Below are 19,077 nucleotides of genomic sequence, written 5' to 3'. Positions count from 1 at the left end.
CAAAAGAGCCCATCCAAAAATTCACCAGTTTGGCGTCAAAAAGATATTTGTTTGTTTTTTTTCAAAGAAACTGATTTTTATTCAGTGAGATCACGGTTTTAAAGTTTTAAATATGGATATTTTTTCTTACAAATGCATCGATTTCTTTCAGAAGGCCTTTAACCCTTTCCAAGCCATGTGGAGCACTTTTTATGAAGATGGATGCACTTTTTTGGGCTTTAAAATCTCAACAGCCATTCACTGCCATTATAGCTTGGAAGAGCCAGGGCATTTTAATATAACTCTGATTGTAGTCTTCTAAAAGAATAAAAACATATACACCTAGGATGGCTTGAGGGTGAGTAGATCACGGGGTAATAAGGATGTAACAATATCAAAATCTCAATATATGGTAATATCTTAATATGAAGTCTGCAATACGATATTTATTGTGATATAACAAAAAAAAAGACAAATGAAGACTTTAACTTTTTTTTGTACATATTACAAAGTTAAATTCGTCTAACACATTCAGAGATGTTCAAAATGAAGAGCTCCAAACTACATTCCTAACTAAGAAAACTTAAATCAGAAAAAAGTCAGCGAATTGACTTATACCCGAACTTTGGACTCAACTTTTTTTTTTTTTTTTTTTTTTTTTTTTTTAAGTTCACTGCATTCACTGTGAACTGAGCTGTTCTGAGGCGCGGAAAAGACCGGATCACAAGCTGATCGCCTGAACGAAGCATGCGCTTTGCTTTGAAACATGCAGCGAAAACACTTGATGAAAAGATTAAGCCATATTGTGCTTTCGGTTTTAGTTCATTTGACAGATAATGTGTCAAAGCACAATGGCCCAAAACACAACTTTAAATATCTTTTATGTTTGAATAAGAAGTTTAAATATATTTGAACTTTTTGCCCAGAAGACCTATCGTTTCATATTGACACGTGACCACGATGATATTGAGACACTATTGCTACCGCGATGCCACGATATTGATAATACCGTTACATCCCTATGGGGTAATATTACAATTTTTGGGTGACTATCCCTTTAAGGGGAGACACTGCAGGCAAAAACTGTTTTTTCATGCACCTGTCAAGTTTAAGATTTTGGGCTTTTTGGTTTTTCATAAAGTGTTTTTTCAGACTAGTGGAAAGAAAGCATCCAAAAGACACCTTTAAGTGTTTCTTTTATAGCACTTTATCTATTTGTGTCAATAGATTTCAATTACAATACATATTTTTAAAGTCTGTTTTCTCAAAATAAGTTTTGTCTCCTACACTGAGCCATATATCTCCACTTTAGTAGCACTTACACACACCAAACTTGACATTTTTATTCCTGTTTATATCCTAAAGGTTTTTACAAAGAGATTTGTTCATATATAATTTGCTTGAATTTATACATTTTATTCCCCCAATTTATCTTTTTTCATTTTCTGCTTGTTCTAAGTATTTTCTGAATTATGGAGTGACAAAATGAGATACCCAAAATCCCCTCTGTAAAAACATTTGACTCTATCGCTAAAAAAATGAAAGAAGACTTTTAAAACTGACTTCATCCAGTGTTTAGATTTTTGTACTAGAGATGTATGCAAATTACTGCATATTTCATTAAATAATGCCTCATTTGCATATTAAAACCTAACATTTTAGAAAACTTGTAATACAAAAAATGTTTGCAATTATCAATGTAATTACTCAACTGGGTAAGTAAGGCAATACTATTTTTTTTTTTTTTACCCTATTCACCTGCAGTGTCTCGCCTTAAGTATACGTCTAATTAGAAAACTTGCATTTACTTACATGTCAGTGGATTGTCTGTCTTTGAGCTGATTTTCAAGTAGTTCAATTTGTCCTAACAGTCTTGTCTCAGTCTCCACTTTCTGGCTTTGAAAGTCTCTTAAGGCCTCTTGTAAAGCAGCTTTAACTGCCTCCTCTTTCTCTTTCTCCGCCCTCTCCAGTGCCTCCACTCTCTCCTGCTCCAGTCTTCCCGACAGTAGTGTGTTTTCCGCCTGCAGGTCTCCGATAACAGTCCTTAGCTCTTGCTCTTTCTCCTGAAAAGCCTTCTGCTCATCCTTCTTTTCCCTCTGTAAGGCATCAAGCTGGTCCTGGTGATCGCGATGGATCTTCTGGACCCGTTCTTCGCAGTCTTTCTCCGCATCCTGCGACTTCTGCTTGAGAGCTGAAAACTCATGGCGGAGCAGGATGCTCTGCTCTTCATGCCGATCCACAAGTTCAGAAATGCAGTGGTCTTTTTCCAACCTCATGAGCGCTCGGAGCTCGGCCAGGCCGACTTCGTATTCTTCATTCTTCTGCTGGAGCTGTTTGTTCAACGTGTCGATTTGCATATGCAAGGTGGTTGTTTGTGTAGCAAGCTCTGCTTTCAACACCTCTTCTTGAGTGCTTTTGGCCTCCTCGTACTGAAGTCTCATGTCTTCCATTTCAGCCTCTTTAAGAGCCATCTCAACTTCCAGTTTGCAGCGTGCATCCGCAAGTTCTGTAATGCGAGACTCCAAGTCTTTAGAGCGTCCATCGCGTTCCTTGAGCTCGGCAGAATGAGAATCCACCAGATCTCTAAGCTTCACCAGGTTCTCTTGGACAAGTTTGTCAAGTGCACTTTCTTTTTCCAATCTGAGAGATTCCAGCTCTGCTTGATGATGTTGTTTCAACCGTACCTCCAGTTCCTGAAGGTGCACCTTCTCTGCCTTCTCCATCTCCTGTCTGATTTTCTGTTGGCTCTGCTCGATCTCAAAGTGCAGCTTCTCCAGCTGCCCAGCGAGTTCGTCCTTGGAGAGCAACGCAGCTTTCAGCTCTTCGTTTTGCTTCAGTATCTTCTCCTCAAGGTCCTGCGTGGTTTGCTTGTGAAGATCTTGAAGTTCTTGCATAGAGCGTTCCCTCTCACTCTCCAGCTGGGATATTTCCTTCTCCTTGCGCTCCACGAGCCCCTCCAACTCCAGCATTGCTCTCTGGACATCTCGAACAATCTTATGATTGCCTTCCAGCTCTTCCGTAAGGGTTTGTATTTGCTTTTCATGATCGTCCTTCAAACTCTGTAGATTGGTTTGTTGATTTTCTCTCAGCTCCTCCTCTTGACAGTATCTGACACTGTTGAGAGTGTGTCGAACCTCAACAGTCATTGTTTTCAGGGCGAATCCAAAGTCTCGTTGCTCCTTCAGAACAAGACCTCGAAAGTGGTAAAGGTCATCTTTAACTTTTCTCAAATTGTTCTGGGACTCTTCCGCAGCGGAACGATACCTGTCTGCTGACAGCTTGAGCGCTGCAATCTTTGAGTTCTCCTTCTCAAGCGTAGTAGTGTCTTGTATGCGCTTGCTATCGATTGCATTAATGACAGAAGAGTAAAGAGACTCCACCATCATCTCTGGGCTTGTTGGATCACTTATGGGATTAGGTGACATCAAGTTCTCCTCAATAACAAACTCGTTTACTGCTGACATGAAGTCTGACTCAGGACTTTCAGCCAATGAGTCCAAGTCCAATGAGCCTTGCTGTAATACAGGATCCATATTGGGGTGCCCAATGGTTTCAAAGTCAAAGGTCTGGGCATCGATGCTGTCAGGTGATAGGTCCTCCAAGGGACCAGGAAGCGCCATGGGATGGCAGTCCGGAGCTTTTAAACTTAGAGTGGACAATGTTTTGGTGGAGGTAGAGGTGATTTCAGTTGTGCTTTCAGATCTGGGTGTTAACGCAGTAGATCTTTGAGCACTCTGGCTACAGGAAAACTATGAGTACAGAACAAAAAGTTAAAATGATATGGGAAATGGCATTGGTAAAAAAAGTTAAAATAGACTATATACGTTATTAAAGTTGCAATGTAACAAACATAGTGACACATTTTGCATACATCACTACCATTATATTTGGCTGAGATACAACTATTTAAAAATCTGGAATCTGAGTGTGCAAAAAAAAAAATCTAAATATTGAGAAAATCACCTTTAAAGTTGTCCAAATTAAGTTCTTAGCAAAGCACATTACTAATCAAAATTATTTTTTATACAAAATTAATAATTATTTTTTATATATATTATGGTAGGAAATTAACAAAATGGTGTAAAAAAAAAAAAAAAAAATCTATAATTTCAACCCATACAATGTATTGTTGGCTATTGCTACAAATATACCTGTGCTACTTATGATTGGTTTTATGGTCCAGGGTCACATTTAGAAAACAGAAAAGGTGCATTTACAGATTTATAGGACCCTATGAAATCCATTATATTTTTTTCCAAATTCTCTTTATTTTTTCCAATTCCATTTAAATTTTTCTGGACTCCTTTTAATGTTTAGATGAAATTTTATTAATCAAAATGCATGTCTAATTAATTACAATCATGAAACTTATTGAACTTCACATCAATTTATTAAAAGTTTAACAAAAAAACATGTTTATGGCCCTATGTTATTATTTTATAAGTTTTATGTTTCCTCACCATATATATAGCATGTCTAATTATTTGAATGCATAAAAACAAATTAATTTATTCAAATTTATTCTTTAAAAAGGCCTTAAATTTAAATAGTATTTTTGGGGTTTAATATTCACAGACACCAGTCCATATCGCAATTTAACTTAGGTGTAATTACCTACTTTTGATTAATTCTTTCAAAGTTTGACAAATTCCATGACATTCTGCGTTATACAGTAAATTCCATTTTTATGCCTTATGGAATTTTTGTGTTTCTGGTTATCAAATTAAGGCATAAAACATTAATTTTATTTATCTTTTAATCTTGAAAATTAAACAAACTTTATTGTTTGGCAAATAAAGGTGATTTACTATTAAAATTAAAACATGGAAGAAATGTTGTGTGATTATTACTTCAAAAAATAAAAATGTAGTAGTAGTAGTAGTAGTAATAGCAGTGTGTACATAATATTTAACAATAGTAATATATTTCTGGCAGAACATCTTCAAGTTAAACCAAACTTTTTGACGTGTTGCCGTGAATTTAAACTTTAAACTTCAATGTGTATGTATGAGATGATGCTAGTTTTACTCAAATGAAATGGTAACATGCTCATGGAGTGACGCTTAGAGCAGTTCTAGAGATGTTGCTTGTGTATTGATGTCCTTATTTATGAGATGACAGATGCTGAAATCATTGCTTGTGTGAAGCACGTGTAGTAAAGTGTGTGTGTGTGTAGCGTCTTTTTGCAGGTTAATATTCACAGACACTAGTCCATCTGCGGATTTAATTTAGGTGTAATTACCTACTTTTAATTCTTTCAAAGTTTGTCAAATTCCATGGCATTCTGCGTTGTACAGCAAATTCCATTTTAATGACTGTATTCCGCATCGTGAAAATCATAGGGCCCTAGATATATAACATCCAATATTTCGAACACTTATCAACAAGCAATAAAATTAAATGACTGTAAACCCAAAGTACCTTTTGTTCATTTAGTAGGTCTGTGATAGTTTGTGACATCTCGTCCACACTCTGCGCAGCCTGAACCAGCTGATGGAGAACCTCAACATGCTGGTTCAGAGGCTCAAAGTCACACAGTGTGGGGACCCTGATGAAGAAAAAGACAACTTATCATCATCTAAGAGTATTTAGCCATGATTGAAAAGTTAACAGCTGAAAAAACACAAGAAAGAAAAGCAGATTTTAATTGTTGAGTGACAGTAGAAATGTGCATATTGTGACCGGGTATGAGGTGTTTACCTGAGGTAAGGCTGAACCTCGGTAGGACAACAGGACTTGAGATACTGCAGGTCAGTCAGGGAAATATCTGGAAGCTCAAAGTCAAACTTTCGAGGCTTTCGGGTCTAAACACAAAAACAAAAAGATTCATTATTGCAGAAATATCCTAATAAAGTCCATGTAGAGTTGAATGTGACCCTGGACCACAAAACCAGTCTTAAGTAGCACAGGTATATTTGTAGCAATAGCCAAAAATACATTGTATGGGTTATAATTATCGATTTTTCTTTATCCCAAAAATCATTAGGATATTAAGTAAAGATTATGTTCCATGAAAATAATCATAACTTAATTCAGATAGATAACTTTAAATGCTTTAAGCTTTAAACAATTTTTGCTTTTTTTTTTGCACCAGATTTCAGATTTTCTAATAGTTCTATCTCGGCCAAACATTGTCCTGTCCTAACAAACCATACACAAATAAAAAGCTTATTTATCCAGCTTTGTGTATATCTCAAATGTCAAAAAATGTACCCTTCTGACTGGATGTGGTTCAGAGTCACAAAAACATGTTTAAAAACTCACGCAAAATGAAGACGGTGGCCATGAGTCCAGTCCTCGAAACAACCGGTTTCTGAGGAACGATTTCCCTGAGACAAACAAAAGCAGTGTTTTCAAAGCAATCTTGACAATTAATGTAGACTCAGGTGTCAATGTCCGTTCTCAAACTAAAAGAAGCCAACTAAAATATGAAGAACAAACTCACTGAAGAGCTTTCCAAAGGTTTCCCTTTTTACTTTTTCCGCCTCATAGAGGTTTTTCCCATCTTTGACAAGGGCATTGGCCCACTGTAAGAAAAAAAAATATTAAAACAATTTACAGCCAGTCCTGATATTTTTTGGAGGAACAATAATTAAATGCCCAGAAATCTTATAAAAAACATTTTACTATTGTACAGGTGCATGCAATAAATTAGAATGTCATGGAAAAGTTGATTTATTTCAGTAATTCAACTCAAAATGTGAAACTTGTGTATTAAATAAATTCAAAGCACACAGACTAAAGTAGTTTAAGTCTTTGGTTCTTTTAATTGTGATGATTTGGCTCACATTTAACAAAAACCCACCAATCTCAACAAATTAGAATATGATGACATGCCAATCAGCTAATCAACTCAAAACAACTGCAAAGGTTTCCTGTGCCTTCAAAATGGTCTCTCAGTTTGGTTCACTAGGCTACACAATCATGGGGAAGACTGCTGATCTGACAGTTGTCCAGAAGATAATCATTGACACCCTTCACAAGGAGGGTAAGCCACAAACGTTCATTGCCAGAGAAGCTGGCCATTCACAGAGTGCTGTATCCAAGCATGTTACCAGCTTTTCAAAGATGCTGATTTCATTTCCCAGCAGGATTTGGCACCTGCCCACACTGCCAAAAGCACCAAAGGTTGGTTAAATTACCATGGTGTTGTTCTGCTTGACTGGCCAGAAAAGTCAACAGACCTGAACCCCACAGAGAATCAATGGGGTATTGTCAAGAGGAAAATGAGAAACGAGACCAAAAAATGCAGATGAGCTGAAGGCCACTGTCAAAGAAACCTGGGCTTCCATACCACCTCAGCAGTGCCACAGACTGATCACCTCCATGCCACGCCGAATTGAGGCAGTAATTAAAGCAAAAGGAGCCCCTACCAAGTATTGAGTACATATACACTAAATTAACATACTTTCCAGAAGGCCAACAGTTCGCTAAAAATGTTTTTTATTGGTCTTATGAAGTATTCTAATATGTTGAGATTGGTGGGTTTTTGTTAAATGTGAGCAAAATCATCACAATTACAAGAGCCAAAGACTTAAACTACTTCAGTCCGTGTGCATTGAACTTATTTAATACACAAGTTTCACAACTTTTCCACAACATTCTAATTCATTGAGATGCACCTGTATTAGCTCATATTATTCACTCTGGCTCTGGTCAAATCACTTAAATAACCCCATCTCTATATAATATAATCTAAAGTAACTGATTCTTACTTGTCTGTAGTGTCCTATGAACATTTTGCGTCTGACCACCTCCACTACGGCGATACAGTACATCTGTGGCACTGTGCTGAGCGCATCCACCACCCGCACGCGCTCCAGCAGCTCCGTCAGCAGCCTCAGGAGAGCCTGCAGCTTCTCTCCATCCTGATCAGCGTGAAGCATCACGTAGCAGCACCATCTGATGGAGGAAACACCACAGTGCAGTTAGAAAATGCTTACAAATGTATGTATCATACCTCTATGAAACCAAATACTCTAAATCAAAGCCCAAAGCATTTAACGTTCCACAGTTAATTTAGTATTGTCCAAGAAGAATACAAATGCTTGACTGGTCTTACTTGAGACGAACTTGAAGGTTGTTGGCGAGCTCCTGTTTGGCAGTGGTACACTTCTGCTTGATGTCTAGTAGCTTCCTGTGATTGGTCAGCATGATCATCAGCTGGTTAGCGTGACTCAGACACAGGTCAGGCAGCACCGAGGTGTCCTTCAGGTTTTCAGCCCTCTTCTGATTGGCAAGAAATCCCTGGTAGAAGGCAAAGGAGAAGACATGAGGAAGAGTAGCTTCCTGAAAAACTTAAAGAAGAAGTTCACTTCTAGAACAAATGTACAGATAATTTATTCACCCTCTTGTTATCTTGTCAAGATGTTCATGTTTTTCTTTCTTCAGTCGTAAAAAAAAAAAGATGTGTTTTGAGGAATTTCTCTCCATATAGTGGACTTCTACGGTGCCCACAGGTTTAATCTTTTAAAATGCAGTTTAAATGCAGCTGCAAATGATCCCAGCCGCACCGCCATAACAGCAGCACAATTTTAAGTGAGCAGTGCATCAAAACAGCGGAGCGGATCACATAACAAGCACTAAGTGTTGTTTATGGCAAATATATTTTAGCGCTATATACTCTAGTATTTAATCTAAAGCCAAACGCACTTAGGAATACTGTTGTTAGATGACTGAGATAAAACTTAAACTTTGAAACTGCTGGTTAACTTTCTTTTCTGCTCAATATGAGAACATTTAGATTATTGTATTGTTATTTTTTAGTAGATAATGCTTTAAAAAAAAACAATTAGGAAAATTAGAAAAAGTAGGAAAACCCTGAACAGAAACAGTATTTTTGTCACATGGCCTTGCATGTATCTAAATGTAAATGCAATATATGTAAAAACTAATTCCTGGACCTGTTCTTAGAAGAAAATATAGCAGCCATACTAACTTAATTGAATAGCCCTGACTTATATCAAAAAGAAATACTGTAATATCTGTGTCACATATTTCCTTATGTGTCATGGTAGAGCCATTAACCTTACATCTTAACCTCTTTAAAAAAAAAAACAAATTAACAAAAGAAATAAATAAAAACAGATCATAGAACATATATTTTGTCTATAGCCTATAAAACAATTTCGTAAATAGGAAGATTTCAAAATATTAGGACTCTGAATGGGAATTTTCTGCAAGCCATTAACTGACTTGAGACTTCAGATTTGACTCAGACTCCAGGTTAAAGACTTGTGAACATCTTTGCCTCAAATGCTCGTTTTTGTCTAGCTCTGTGTGTACTCTGTGTATTCCGGTTCAAGACAGTTAGGGTATGTCGAAAAAAACCTCACATCTCATTTTCTCCTCCAACTTCAAAATCACCCTACATCGCTGCAGAAGTACCGACCCAGTGTTTACAAAGAGAATGTGCAAAGAAGATCAAACGCCCTTTACAAAAAAAAAAAAAAAAAGGTGATTTAGGATGCTTTTGAAGTTGGAGGAGATGAGATGTTTTTTTTTTTTGACATACCCTAACTGTCTTGAACCAGAATACACAGAGTACACACAGAGCTAGACAAGACAAGCATTTGAGGTTAAAAAGTATATTAATTGTATTTTTTTTCTTTAAATAACCAATTGTTTCACTAGATAAGACCCTTCTTTCTCAGCTGGGATCATTTAGAGCCATTTAAAGCTGCATTTAAACTGCATTTTGGAAGTTCAAACTTGCAGGCACCATATAAGTCCACTATATGGAGAGAAATCCTGAAATGTATTCCTCAAAAAACGATTTCTTTACGAATGAAAAAAAGAAAGACATGAACATCTTGGATGACTAGGAGGTGAGTAAATTATCTGTAAATTTTTGTTCTGGAAGTGAACTTCTCCTCTAATATATCCAAACATTAGAAACATGTGGATAAAGTGTATTGTTTGGTTGATCTGTCACAAAGTAAAACAGGTTTATAAATAATAGACATAAGAGCAAAACTGAGGGTGGATGGCCAATAAAATAGTCTAATGAGTAGAATATGTCCCCTTTAGGCTGTTTCATGCTGACTATAAAAATGAGATATGCTTACCTGAGCAAGTTCCTGCTGTTCATTGACCAACCGTTTACAGCTTGCTATCATTTGGTCAAGAGCATACAATCTGTCTTCAAGACCTTTGATGGCCTTCATGTTCTGATTATCCAATTTGGTAATCGTCTCGCGGCATTCAGTTAGAAAGGGCTGGATAATTCGTGGGTCGAGCTGGAAGCATAAAGAATGAAAGAAACAAGTTAGAGTGATCATGACCAGTAAAATAGTTCATTGTCCTATGAATGTAAAGATAATGTACTGTTAAAAATGTTGGGGTTGACTTTTGGAAGTAAGAGACTTCCAAAGGCTCAATTCGTATTGTCAAAAATACAGAAAAACTGTAATATTGTGAAATTTAGAATTACTGTTATCCATTTGAAAATGTTGTAAAATGTAATTTGTTTCTGTGATGCAAAGCTGACTTTTTAGCATCATTACTCCAGTCTTAAGTGTCACATGATCCTTCAGAATTCAATCTAATATGCTGACTTGTTGCTCAAGAAACATTAATTATTATTATAAATGTTCAAAATATTTACACTACCAGTCAAAAGAATAGGATTATAGGTTTTGTTAAATTCTCTTCAAGGCTCATCAAGCCTGCATTTATTTGATCCAAAATACAGCAAAAATAGTTAAAACTGCTTTCTATTTGAATATATTTTAAAATGTAATGTATTCCTGTGATCAATGCTAAATTGTCAGCATCATTACTCCAGTCACTCTAGTGATTTGCTGTTCAAGAAACATTTTATTATTATTATTACCAATATTTAAAACAGCATACATTTTTCAGGATTCTTTGTTGAATAGATATTAACACTTAACAAGGATGCTTTAAATTGATTAAAAATGATAATAAAGACATTTATGTTTCAAAAAAATTCTATTTCAGATAAATGCTGTTCTTCTGAACTTTCTATTCATCAAAGAAACCTGAAAATTTCTACTCAGCTGTTTTCAACATAATAATAATAATAATAAATGTTTTTTGAGAGGCAAATCAGAATATTAGAATTATTTCTGAACGATTATGTGACTGGAGTAATGATGCTAAAAATTCAGCTTTGAAATCACAGGAATAAATTACATTTTAAAATATATTCAAATAGAAAACAGTTATTTTGAATAGTAAAAATATTTCAAAATTGTACTGTTTTTGTTGTACTTTGAATCAAATAAATGCAGGCTTGGTGAGCAGAAGAGACTTCTTTAAAAAAACATAAATCTTTAATGTGACTGGTAGTGTATATGTCTAAAATATATTCTAACTATAAATGTATTTATAATGCATTTACTGTTACTTTGATCAATTTAGCGCACATTTGCTTAATTAAAAGTATTAATTCCTTTAAAAACCCACACTGACTGATGTGATGCAACTGGATGTTTCAGGAACAGTATATGGTTATTTTTGATAAAAACGAAACAAAACCTAATTAATATTTTAATATTCGGTAATGCTTATATTTAGAAAATCCACTGAATTAAACAGATTTTTTTTTTCACTTTCTATTAGGAACTTGATTTACCCAAACTAAAACATAAGATTATTCATAACAAATGACTGATAAGTCAGACTTCAGCCCAAAAACAGCATCACATTACATAATGCTTTAGCTGAACAAAGGTCTTAAAACACCAACCCTGATTGGATATTTAAGGACATTATGAAATATGACATCACCTCAGTTAAATCCTATATTATTCGTATAGTATGTTATTATGTTATAGTTGAGTTATTACTACTCACACAATGAAATTCCACATCACATTACACTCTTACAATTATATATAAGCAGTTTAAGGCGTTCCTTCTTACTAACCGCTGTGCAAATATATGTAATGTGATATAAATAGTATAGCAAGTGACACACCTCTACAGTCACATAGTAAACATCATAATGCCCATAGCTCCAAACAATATAAAGGTTGCCACAGGTTTACAAACTGATTCATGTTTTCAACCAAAACATTCCCTCCCGTTATGACTCGCCAATTACTCACCCTGTTGATTGAGTCAAAACACTTCCTCACTACTGACTCCACATCATTAGGTCTGTCCTGAACGTTGATCCAATCCAACAGCGTGACGTTGAAACAGGGTGTAACTCTCTCCAGAAACTCCTCCTCTTCCTCTAGAGCTGCTTTTAGACTACAGCTGCTCTTCAGTCTGTCCTGAGGAGAGGAGGACGCCTGGGACGACGCTTCTCCTGATGCAGAGACCGGCGAGGGTGACTTACGGCTCTTCTGGCTGTCAGCTGGACAAAGGATAGCGGACTGGGTGGATGTTTTGCCTAATTCATCCTCATTCTCGTCTTCTTCATCTGTGGTTCTTGGGTGAGGGGAGGTGGACTTCTCCACGCTTTCTCTGTAGCTCTGTCGAGTCAAACACTCGAGGAGTGGAATCTTCGCCATGACTGAGACAGCAGTGCCAAGCCTGATGAATTAATAAATGCCATTAGAATTAGTGATTTATACATCTCTTTTCACTTTGTCACAATACACCGTTGTTTAAAAGTCTAGGGTCAGTATATTCAGCAAATATTGAAAAAAGATCTATTTTCAAATGTTCTTTTTTTAGATAAATGATGTTTTTTGAACTTTCTATTTTAAAAAAACATGAAAATGCATCAGGATTTCCCCAAAAAATATAGTCAACCCAATATTTAACCATTAAAACTGATAATAATAATAATAATAATAAAAATGTTTCGGGAGCAGCAAATCAGCAAATTATAATGATTTCTGAAGGATCATGTGACTCTAAAGACTGGAATAATGATGCTGAAAATTCAGCTTTGCATCACAGGAATAAATTACATTTTAAATTAATTTTAAATTGCAATAGTATTTTATACATTTTTACTGTTTTTACTGTATTTTTGATCAAATAAATGCAGCTCTGGTGAGGATAAGAGACATCTTTCAAAAGATTTTTTTAAATATAAAAAAAAAAGTGTCTGCTACAAACCTTATTTACAATTACTAAGAACTTAATAATTAAAAAAAAAACTAAAACTTAAAAGAAAAAAAAATACATTTAATGTTTTAACAAAATAATTTAGATTTCTTTAAATTTAATGAAAGAAACAACATACTTTGTGAGTTTTAATTTGATGTCTTCAAAATCCTGTTGGTAATTTGTATAAGCAGTGTCAAATTTCCTAAGAAGCTTTTGATAGGATAGAGTGCAGTCGTCCAGGTTAGCCATGATGGCCGCCCATCCCTGGTGCTGAAGGTGTTCGTCATGGACCAGACGCTCGCAGAACAAGCAAAGCTTCTTGGCAACCTCAAACATTTCCTAAAAAAGGGCACAACAGACCTCATGAAAGTCATTTGCATACAAATGTAAAAAACACTTCAATGCAAGCCTGTCATTTACAATGGCTTTGCTACTTTGACTGAATTTACATTGATGCTCTCAAACATGCGTGATGCTCAAACCTTAGATAAAAATCACTGATATAATATATGACCTTGGACCAAAAAACCAGTCTTAAGTAGCACAGGTATATTTGTAGCAATAGCCAAAAACACATTGTATAGGTCAAAATGATCAATTTTTCTATTATGCCAAAATTCCTTAGGATATTAAGTAAAAATCATGTTCCATGAAGATATTTTGTAAATTTCCTATTGTAAATATATCAAAACATAATTTTTGATAAGTAATATGCATTGCTAAGAACTTAATTTAGACAACTTTAAAAGCGATTTTCTCACTATTTAGATTTTTTTGCATCCTCAGATTCAGTTAAAAGCTTATTTATTCTTTCAGATGATCTCAATTTCAAAAAACTGACACTTATGACTGGTTTTGTGGTCCAGGGTCACATATAATGCAGGTAAATCTAAATGGACAGAGGTTGGTCATTAGGTAAGAACAGAAATTGGCCAGTACCACAGCCAGTTGAGTGCGGGAAGCGACGGTGTGAAAGACGGCAGGCATCATGAGTGACTCCTCCACCTTCAGCTCCATCTCATTCTCTATGGAGAAGGTCGTTTTGGGGATGGTTGGAGCTCGGTCTGACAGGATCATCTCTTTGTTGAATAAGAAGATCGGGTTGGTGTCCTGAGGCAGCCAGAGACAAAAATCAATTGCCATTTAGAAATCATGTTACTCAAGAACCTCAAGACTTCAGGGTCATTTTAAATGGACTGAAAGCTATTCAAATAATACAATTATCATATGCACTTTCATAGTGCTTCTTTGCAATTTTCATGTTAAAGGAGAAGTTCACTTCCAGAACAAAAATTTACAGATAATTTACTCACCCCCTTGTCATCCAAGATGTTCGTGTCTGTCTTTCTTCAGTCGGTTAAGTAATTATGATTTTTGAGGCGAACATTTGAGGCGAATTTTTTCTCCATATAGTGGACTTCTAATGGTGCCCTGAGTTTGAACTTCCAAAATGCAGTTTAAATGCAGCTTTAAGGGGCTCTAAACAATCCCAGCTAAGGAAGAAGGGTCTTGTGTAGTGAAACGATCGGTTATTTTCTAAAAGAAATGTACACTATATACTTTTTAACCTTAAATGCCTTAAATGTATTTTGGAAGTTCAAACTCGCAGGCACCATAGAAGTCCACTATATGGAGAGAAATCCTGAAAAGTTCGCCTCCAAAAACATAATTTCTTTACAACTAAAGAAAGAAAGACATGAACATCTTGGATGACAAGGTGGGCGAGTATATTATCTGTTAATTTTTATTCTGGAAGAGATTTTTTAAAACATTTTAGCAGTGCTAAAGTACTTTGTAGCACGTTTGAGCATATGGCTATATGATTCATATATAGTAACTAGTATTATTCTGTAAACAAATGCTATTACATGGTGTGATTTGGCTTGTTACTCACCGTTCCGGCGCTGTAGCTGCACACGCGCCTCTCTGCCACCATACACTCCCCTCCGTTGACCACCAGCACCTGGTGCTGGATTGCAATTTTATATTTGGCCTGAATGGCATGTTTAAGGTCCAAAACACTATAAAAAGCACAAAGCACAACACATTTAGTAACCCAGTAAAACAAATCAGGACTCAATTTAAAAACAAATCTGCAGACAGACAGAATATAAAAATGATTGATGGAATTTGGACTTTTTGGATATAACAGAAATATAACATTAAAATAATCTACATTTGCACCTTAACTATTATAACAATATACAGGTAAAAAATTATGCGGTTTCTCATAAATATGTAAATATATGTATGTGTGTAAATATATACAAAGTTGAAGTCAAAAGTTTACATACACCTTGCAGAATCTTCAAAATGTTCATTATTTTACTAAAATGAGAGGGATCATACAAAATGCATGTTGTTTTTAATTTAGCACTGACCTTAAGAAGATATTTCACATAAAAAAATTACATACAGTCCACAAAAGAAAATAATAGTTGAATGTATAAAACTGACCTTGTTACAAGTTTATGTACACTTGATTCTTTATACTGTGATTTTGAGATCCTTCTTTTCACACTGAGGACAACAGAGGGCCTCATACAACTCATGCACCTAATACAGAAGGTTCAAACACTTACTAGTGCTCCAAAAGGAAAAACAATGCATTAAGAGCCAGGGGTGTAAACTTTTAAACAGAATGAAGAGGTGTACAATTTTCATTTAGTACTGCCCTTCAGAAGACACATGTTTTCCAAAAGACAAAATAAGATTTACCCTGATCTTCAAATTCAAAAAGCATTGTGTTTCATTCTGGAGCATCAGTGAGTGTTTGAACCTTCTATAATAGTAGCATATGAGTCCCTCAGTTGTCCTCAGTGTGAAAAGATGAATCTTATAATCATACAGTCACTGTTGGAAAGGGTTCAAATACACAAAAATGCTAGAAAAAACAAAGAATTTGTTTCTCAAGAACAGCAGGAAGTTAAACTGTTCAGGACAAACAGGGGACTCATAAACAACTATCACTAAAAAAAAACCAAAAAAAACACAGTATTAAAAATCAAGTGTATGTAAACCTTTGAACAGAGTGATTTTTTATAAATTCAACTAATATTTTCTCTTCTCTATATGCAAGTCACTATGTGGAATATCTTATTCAAGTCAGTACTACATAAAAAATAAAACTATTCTGGTAAAATAATTAACATTTTGCAGATTCTGAAAACTTTTGACTTCAACCGTATATGTAATTTCAGACAAATTTAGTCATTAAGTCAGACTCATTCAACTAATTTTAAGATGTTTGAAGACAAAAATAAACATTATTAAGGTAAGTGTTAACATTATTTAAACAGTGAACAGTACTTTTACAGCATTTAACCATCTTTGTTCATTTCTATAATTCTAATACTAACATTTAGACCATTAAAGTTGCAAATGATTACATCAGTTAATGCATTATGACATTACAAACTCACATTACCAAGTACTAATAAAAGCTGGACAAAAAATACAGTTCCATGTCAGTTCATGATATCTCATGCAAACATAGTGTTATATATAGTTTATAACAATATTGAAGAATATGTGTGAGTATATAACAAAGTGAAGAAGTTATTCACAAAATATGCTCTGTAAAACAGCAATAAAAAAGCTAATGTCTTCACATAAAATGGAAACAACAGGCCTTATTCACTTTTTCTTAAATACAGTCAAATCTCTTACGTTTGGACGGCAAGTTCAGTGTCAAATGTCAATGTGCTTCCGTTGTTGACTTGAAACACATACAACTTCATGTTGAATTCTCCTCTGAGCCTGCCTCCAGCTTGATTTGTTCATCTAGTCAATTATGGCGATCTGGTTGAAAATAAATGAAAAGTTGACATCAGAACTTCAATTTGATGAAAGAAGATTTCTGCTTTGATTAAAAGAACATTTTAAGCAAAACACAACATTTTTAACTAACGGATATGAATATACTTTACCCAGTTGATTATTCACAGCACATACAAAAATGCGCACTACAAGTTTCTGTAATGTCATGTTTAAACATGCAAATAATGCATTGTGTGATTATAATAAAGGGACTAATTTGCATACATTTCCAGAACAGAAATCTTATCAAGCAAGGTTCAAAATTCTTGTTTCATATTGTTGGCATATTACAATTGTTTATTCCAGAGGGCATTTAACTGCACAAACCGAAAACTCCTGTCACCAGTCAGAAAAATAAATAAATAAACTGTCATGCTTTTAGAAAAATAAAATGTTACAAAAATCAGGTGAATAATACATGAACAAACCTCTCTGTAAAAACCTTCAAAATATGCATAGAAATGAAACTGTAAATGCTGGTGTATTTAAACACTACTAAAGTGGAGATTTCTGACTACGGTAACTACATTTTGAGTGAGTAATTTAAAACACTTAAATGTGTATTTTGGATATTTTCTACATGGTATGGTGGCCAGTGCATAAAAATCAATGGTTTTGCATGTAATTTCTTGCCTTTATTAACAAATGGGGTTAATAAATGCTTACACTTTAGGCCTTTAGACTAAAGACCATAACAGCCCTACATGAATGTTTCAGCAGATAACAAGTTGGAAAACCCCCAGAAAACTAGATAATCACAGTGATCTGGAACGTCAGTCTTGGCCTTGACTAAACAGAAACCTTCTCTGATTATGACAAGAACATTGTATAAATCTCTGAGGCTGTTTGTACTCTATAATGTGGTTAGAGCTGTAAAAGAGCACTTGGACTAGCATGACCATGTGGCCCAACTCTGGGAATATTCAGGCTGAGTCACGTTGTCCCCTGTGGGTAAACACCATCAAAACACACTAAAAGACCCTTTGTACTTTAATTCCCTGTGAACGGCTGTAAAACTTTGAGACTTTTGACAGGATGCATTGTAACAACTGTTACTGTGGATACCAGGAATACCACATGTAGCCAACATGAGTAACCAATGTCAATTATTAAGGTGTAAACAAACTGAAAATGATATGAGATTTTGTTTTAATCAATTTAAAATAACTCTGTGTTTCAAATCTTACAATGTGTCAATGTTGATTGACAGCTTTCACCGTGGCTAAGCATTTGAAACCTGATCTTCTAGGTCAAATTATGATTTTAAGATTTTAAGTCACTTCTCTGTTAATATGCAAATACGAGTCTCCTTCTAAATGCCACAAGTCTTTGTTTTGCTATTTTAAAGGCCCTGATTATTATTTAGGGAGGGTGACAGTATGTCCAAATTTCTCTCAAACCATCACCAGGACACTAAACCCTCATCAATATCACGTTCTTACCTACAAAACCTCTACACTTCTACTAAAGCCTCGTTCAACAACCTTAACCTGGTTTTGTTTACATTGTCTAATTATAGTTTGTGTCAGAATTCCGTATTACGAGGCTCAAATTGTCCGGTGTTTGATTTGAACCTGAAATATCTAGAATATAAAAAGCTAAATCTGTGTCAGATAGTCTTACCTGAGCTGTCGTCAGTCCATTCTCTGCATGCAAGCAGATTACTAGGTTGTTTTTGGCTGAGATGTGGAGGTTTCTGTCAGCTAGAGGTTGAAGCTGTCGGGCTAACAGGCTAAAGCTCATCACTCCAAACAAGGGCCTTTATTTTTAATTCCCATAAAGCGCGGAAATTCGTCCAGAGAGAGCTGGGATAAATTCATTAGAGCTTCGTCTTTCAAGACACGTATGTTATGAGAGACGGTAATTAGATCGGAGTTTTGTCATCGAGCTTTTTTCTCGCAGGGTTGTGTAAGGTTCGCTAATGCTGGTTCTCCTGCTGCTGTGTTTTGTTATTGTCGTCACTGCGCAGCGAGGTGCATTCTGGGAAGGGCAACGGTCAGCAGTAAAGCGCTGGTCTGGGGTCAGTTCATAAGCTTGGGTTTGATTCTGAGAGTTCCTGGAGTTACGAGGAAGATGATCTGAGATCAGACACATCGGGCAACTGGTGGAATGACAAGGTGTGGGAACAGTCTGAACAAATGCTGGGAAAATGGTGTTTTAACATTTGTGTACTATTGTGAAATCCCAACTATTTCCCAATTTTCAAATAAATTGTAATATAATATACACTTTTATCTTTAGATGTAT

The 19,077-nt window shown here is 35.4% G+C and overlaps 1 protein-coding gene across 1 annotated transcript in view; it reads right to left on the bottom strand.

Moving 5' to 3' along the window:
* Window positions 1–18,774, bottom strand: part of LOC141300166 (RB1-inducible coiled-coil protein 1-like) — a 28,828-nt gene extending 10,054 nt beyond the window's left edge. The window contains exons 1-14 of the mRNA XM_073830498.1: window positions 18,454–18,774; window positions 16,681–16,812; window positions 14,906–15,032; window positions 13,951–14,121; window positions 13,148–13,350; window positions 12,054–12,486; window positions 10,047–10,217; window positions 8,042–8,226; window positions 7,695–7,881; window positions 6,425–6,506; window positions 6,244–6,308; window positions 5,680–5,783; window positions 5,401–5,527; window positions 1,792–3,728 (exon numbers count right to left, since the gene is read on the bottom strand). Coding sequence (XP_073686599.1) covers window positions 1,792–3,728; window positions 5,401–5,527; window positions 5,680–5,783; window positions 6,244–6,308; window positions 6,425–6,506; window positions 7,695–7,881; window positions 8,042–8,226; window positions 10,047–10,217; window positions 12,054–12,486; window positions 13,148–13,350; window positions 13,951–14,121; window positions 14,906–15,032; window positions 16,681–16,751 — 3,863 coding nt within the window. The 5' untranslated portion in view covers window positions 16,752–16,812; window positions 18,454–18,774. The remainder of the gene's footprint in view (window positions 1–1,791; window positions 3,729–5,400; window positions 5,528–5,679; window positions 5,784–6,243; window positions 6,309–6,424; window positions 6,507–7,694; window positions 7,882–8,041; window positions 8,227–10,046; window positions 10,218–12,053; window positions 12,487–13,147; window positions 13,351–13,950; window positions 14,122–14,905; window positions 15,033–16,680; window positions 16,813–18,453) is intronic.
* Between the last annotated feature and the right edge of the window lie 303 nt (window positions 18,775–19,077).

The sequence above is a fragment of the Garra rufa genome, chromosome 24, assembly GCF_049309525.1.
Source record: "Garra rufa chromosome 24, GarRuf1.0, whole genome shotgun sequence".
NCBI classification, from domain to species: Eukaryota; Metazoa; Chordata; class Actinopteri; order Cypriniformes; family Cyprinidae; genus Garra; species Garra rufa.
Note: the sequence above shows the minus strand (reverse complement) of the source record. Positions and strands in the feature narration are given on the sequence as shown.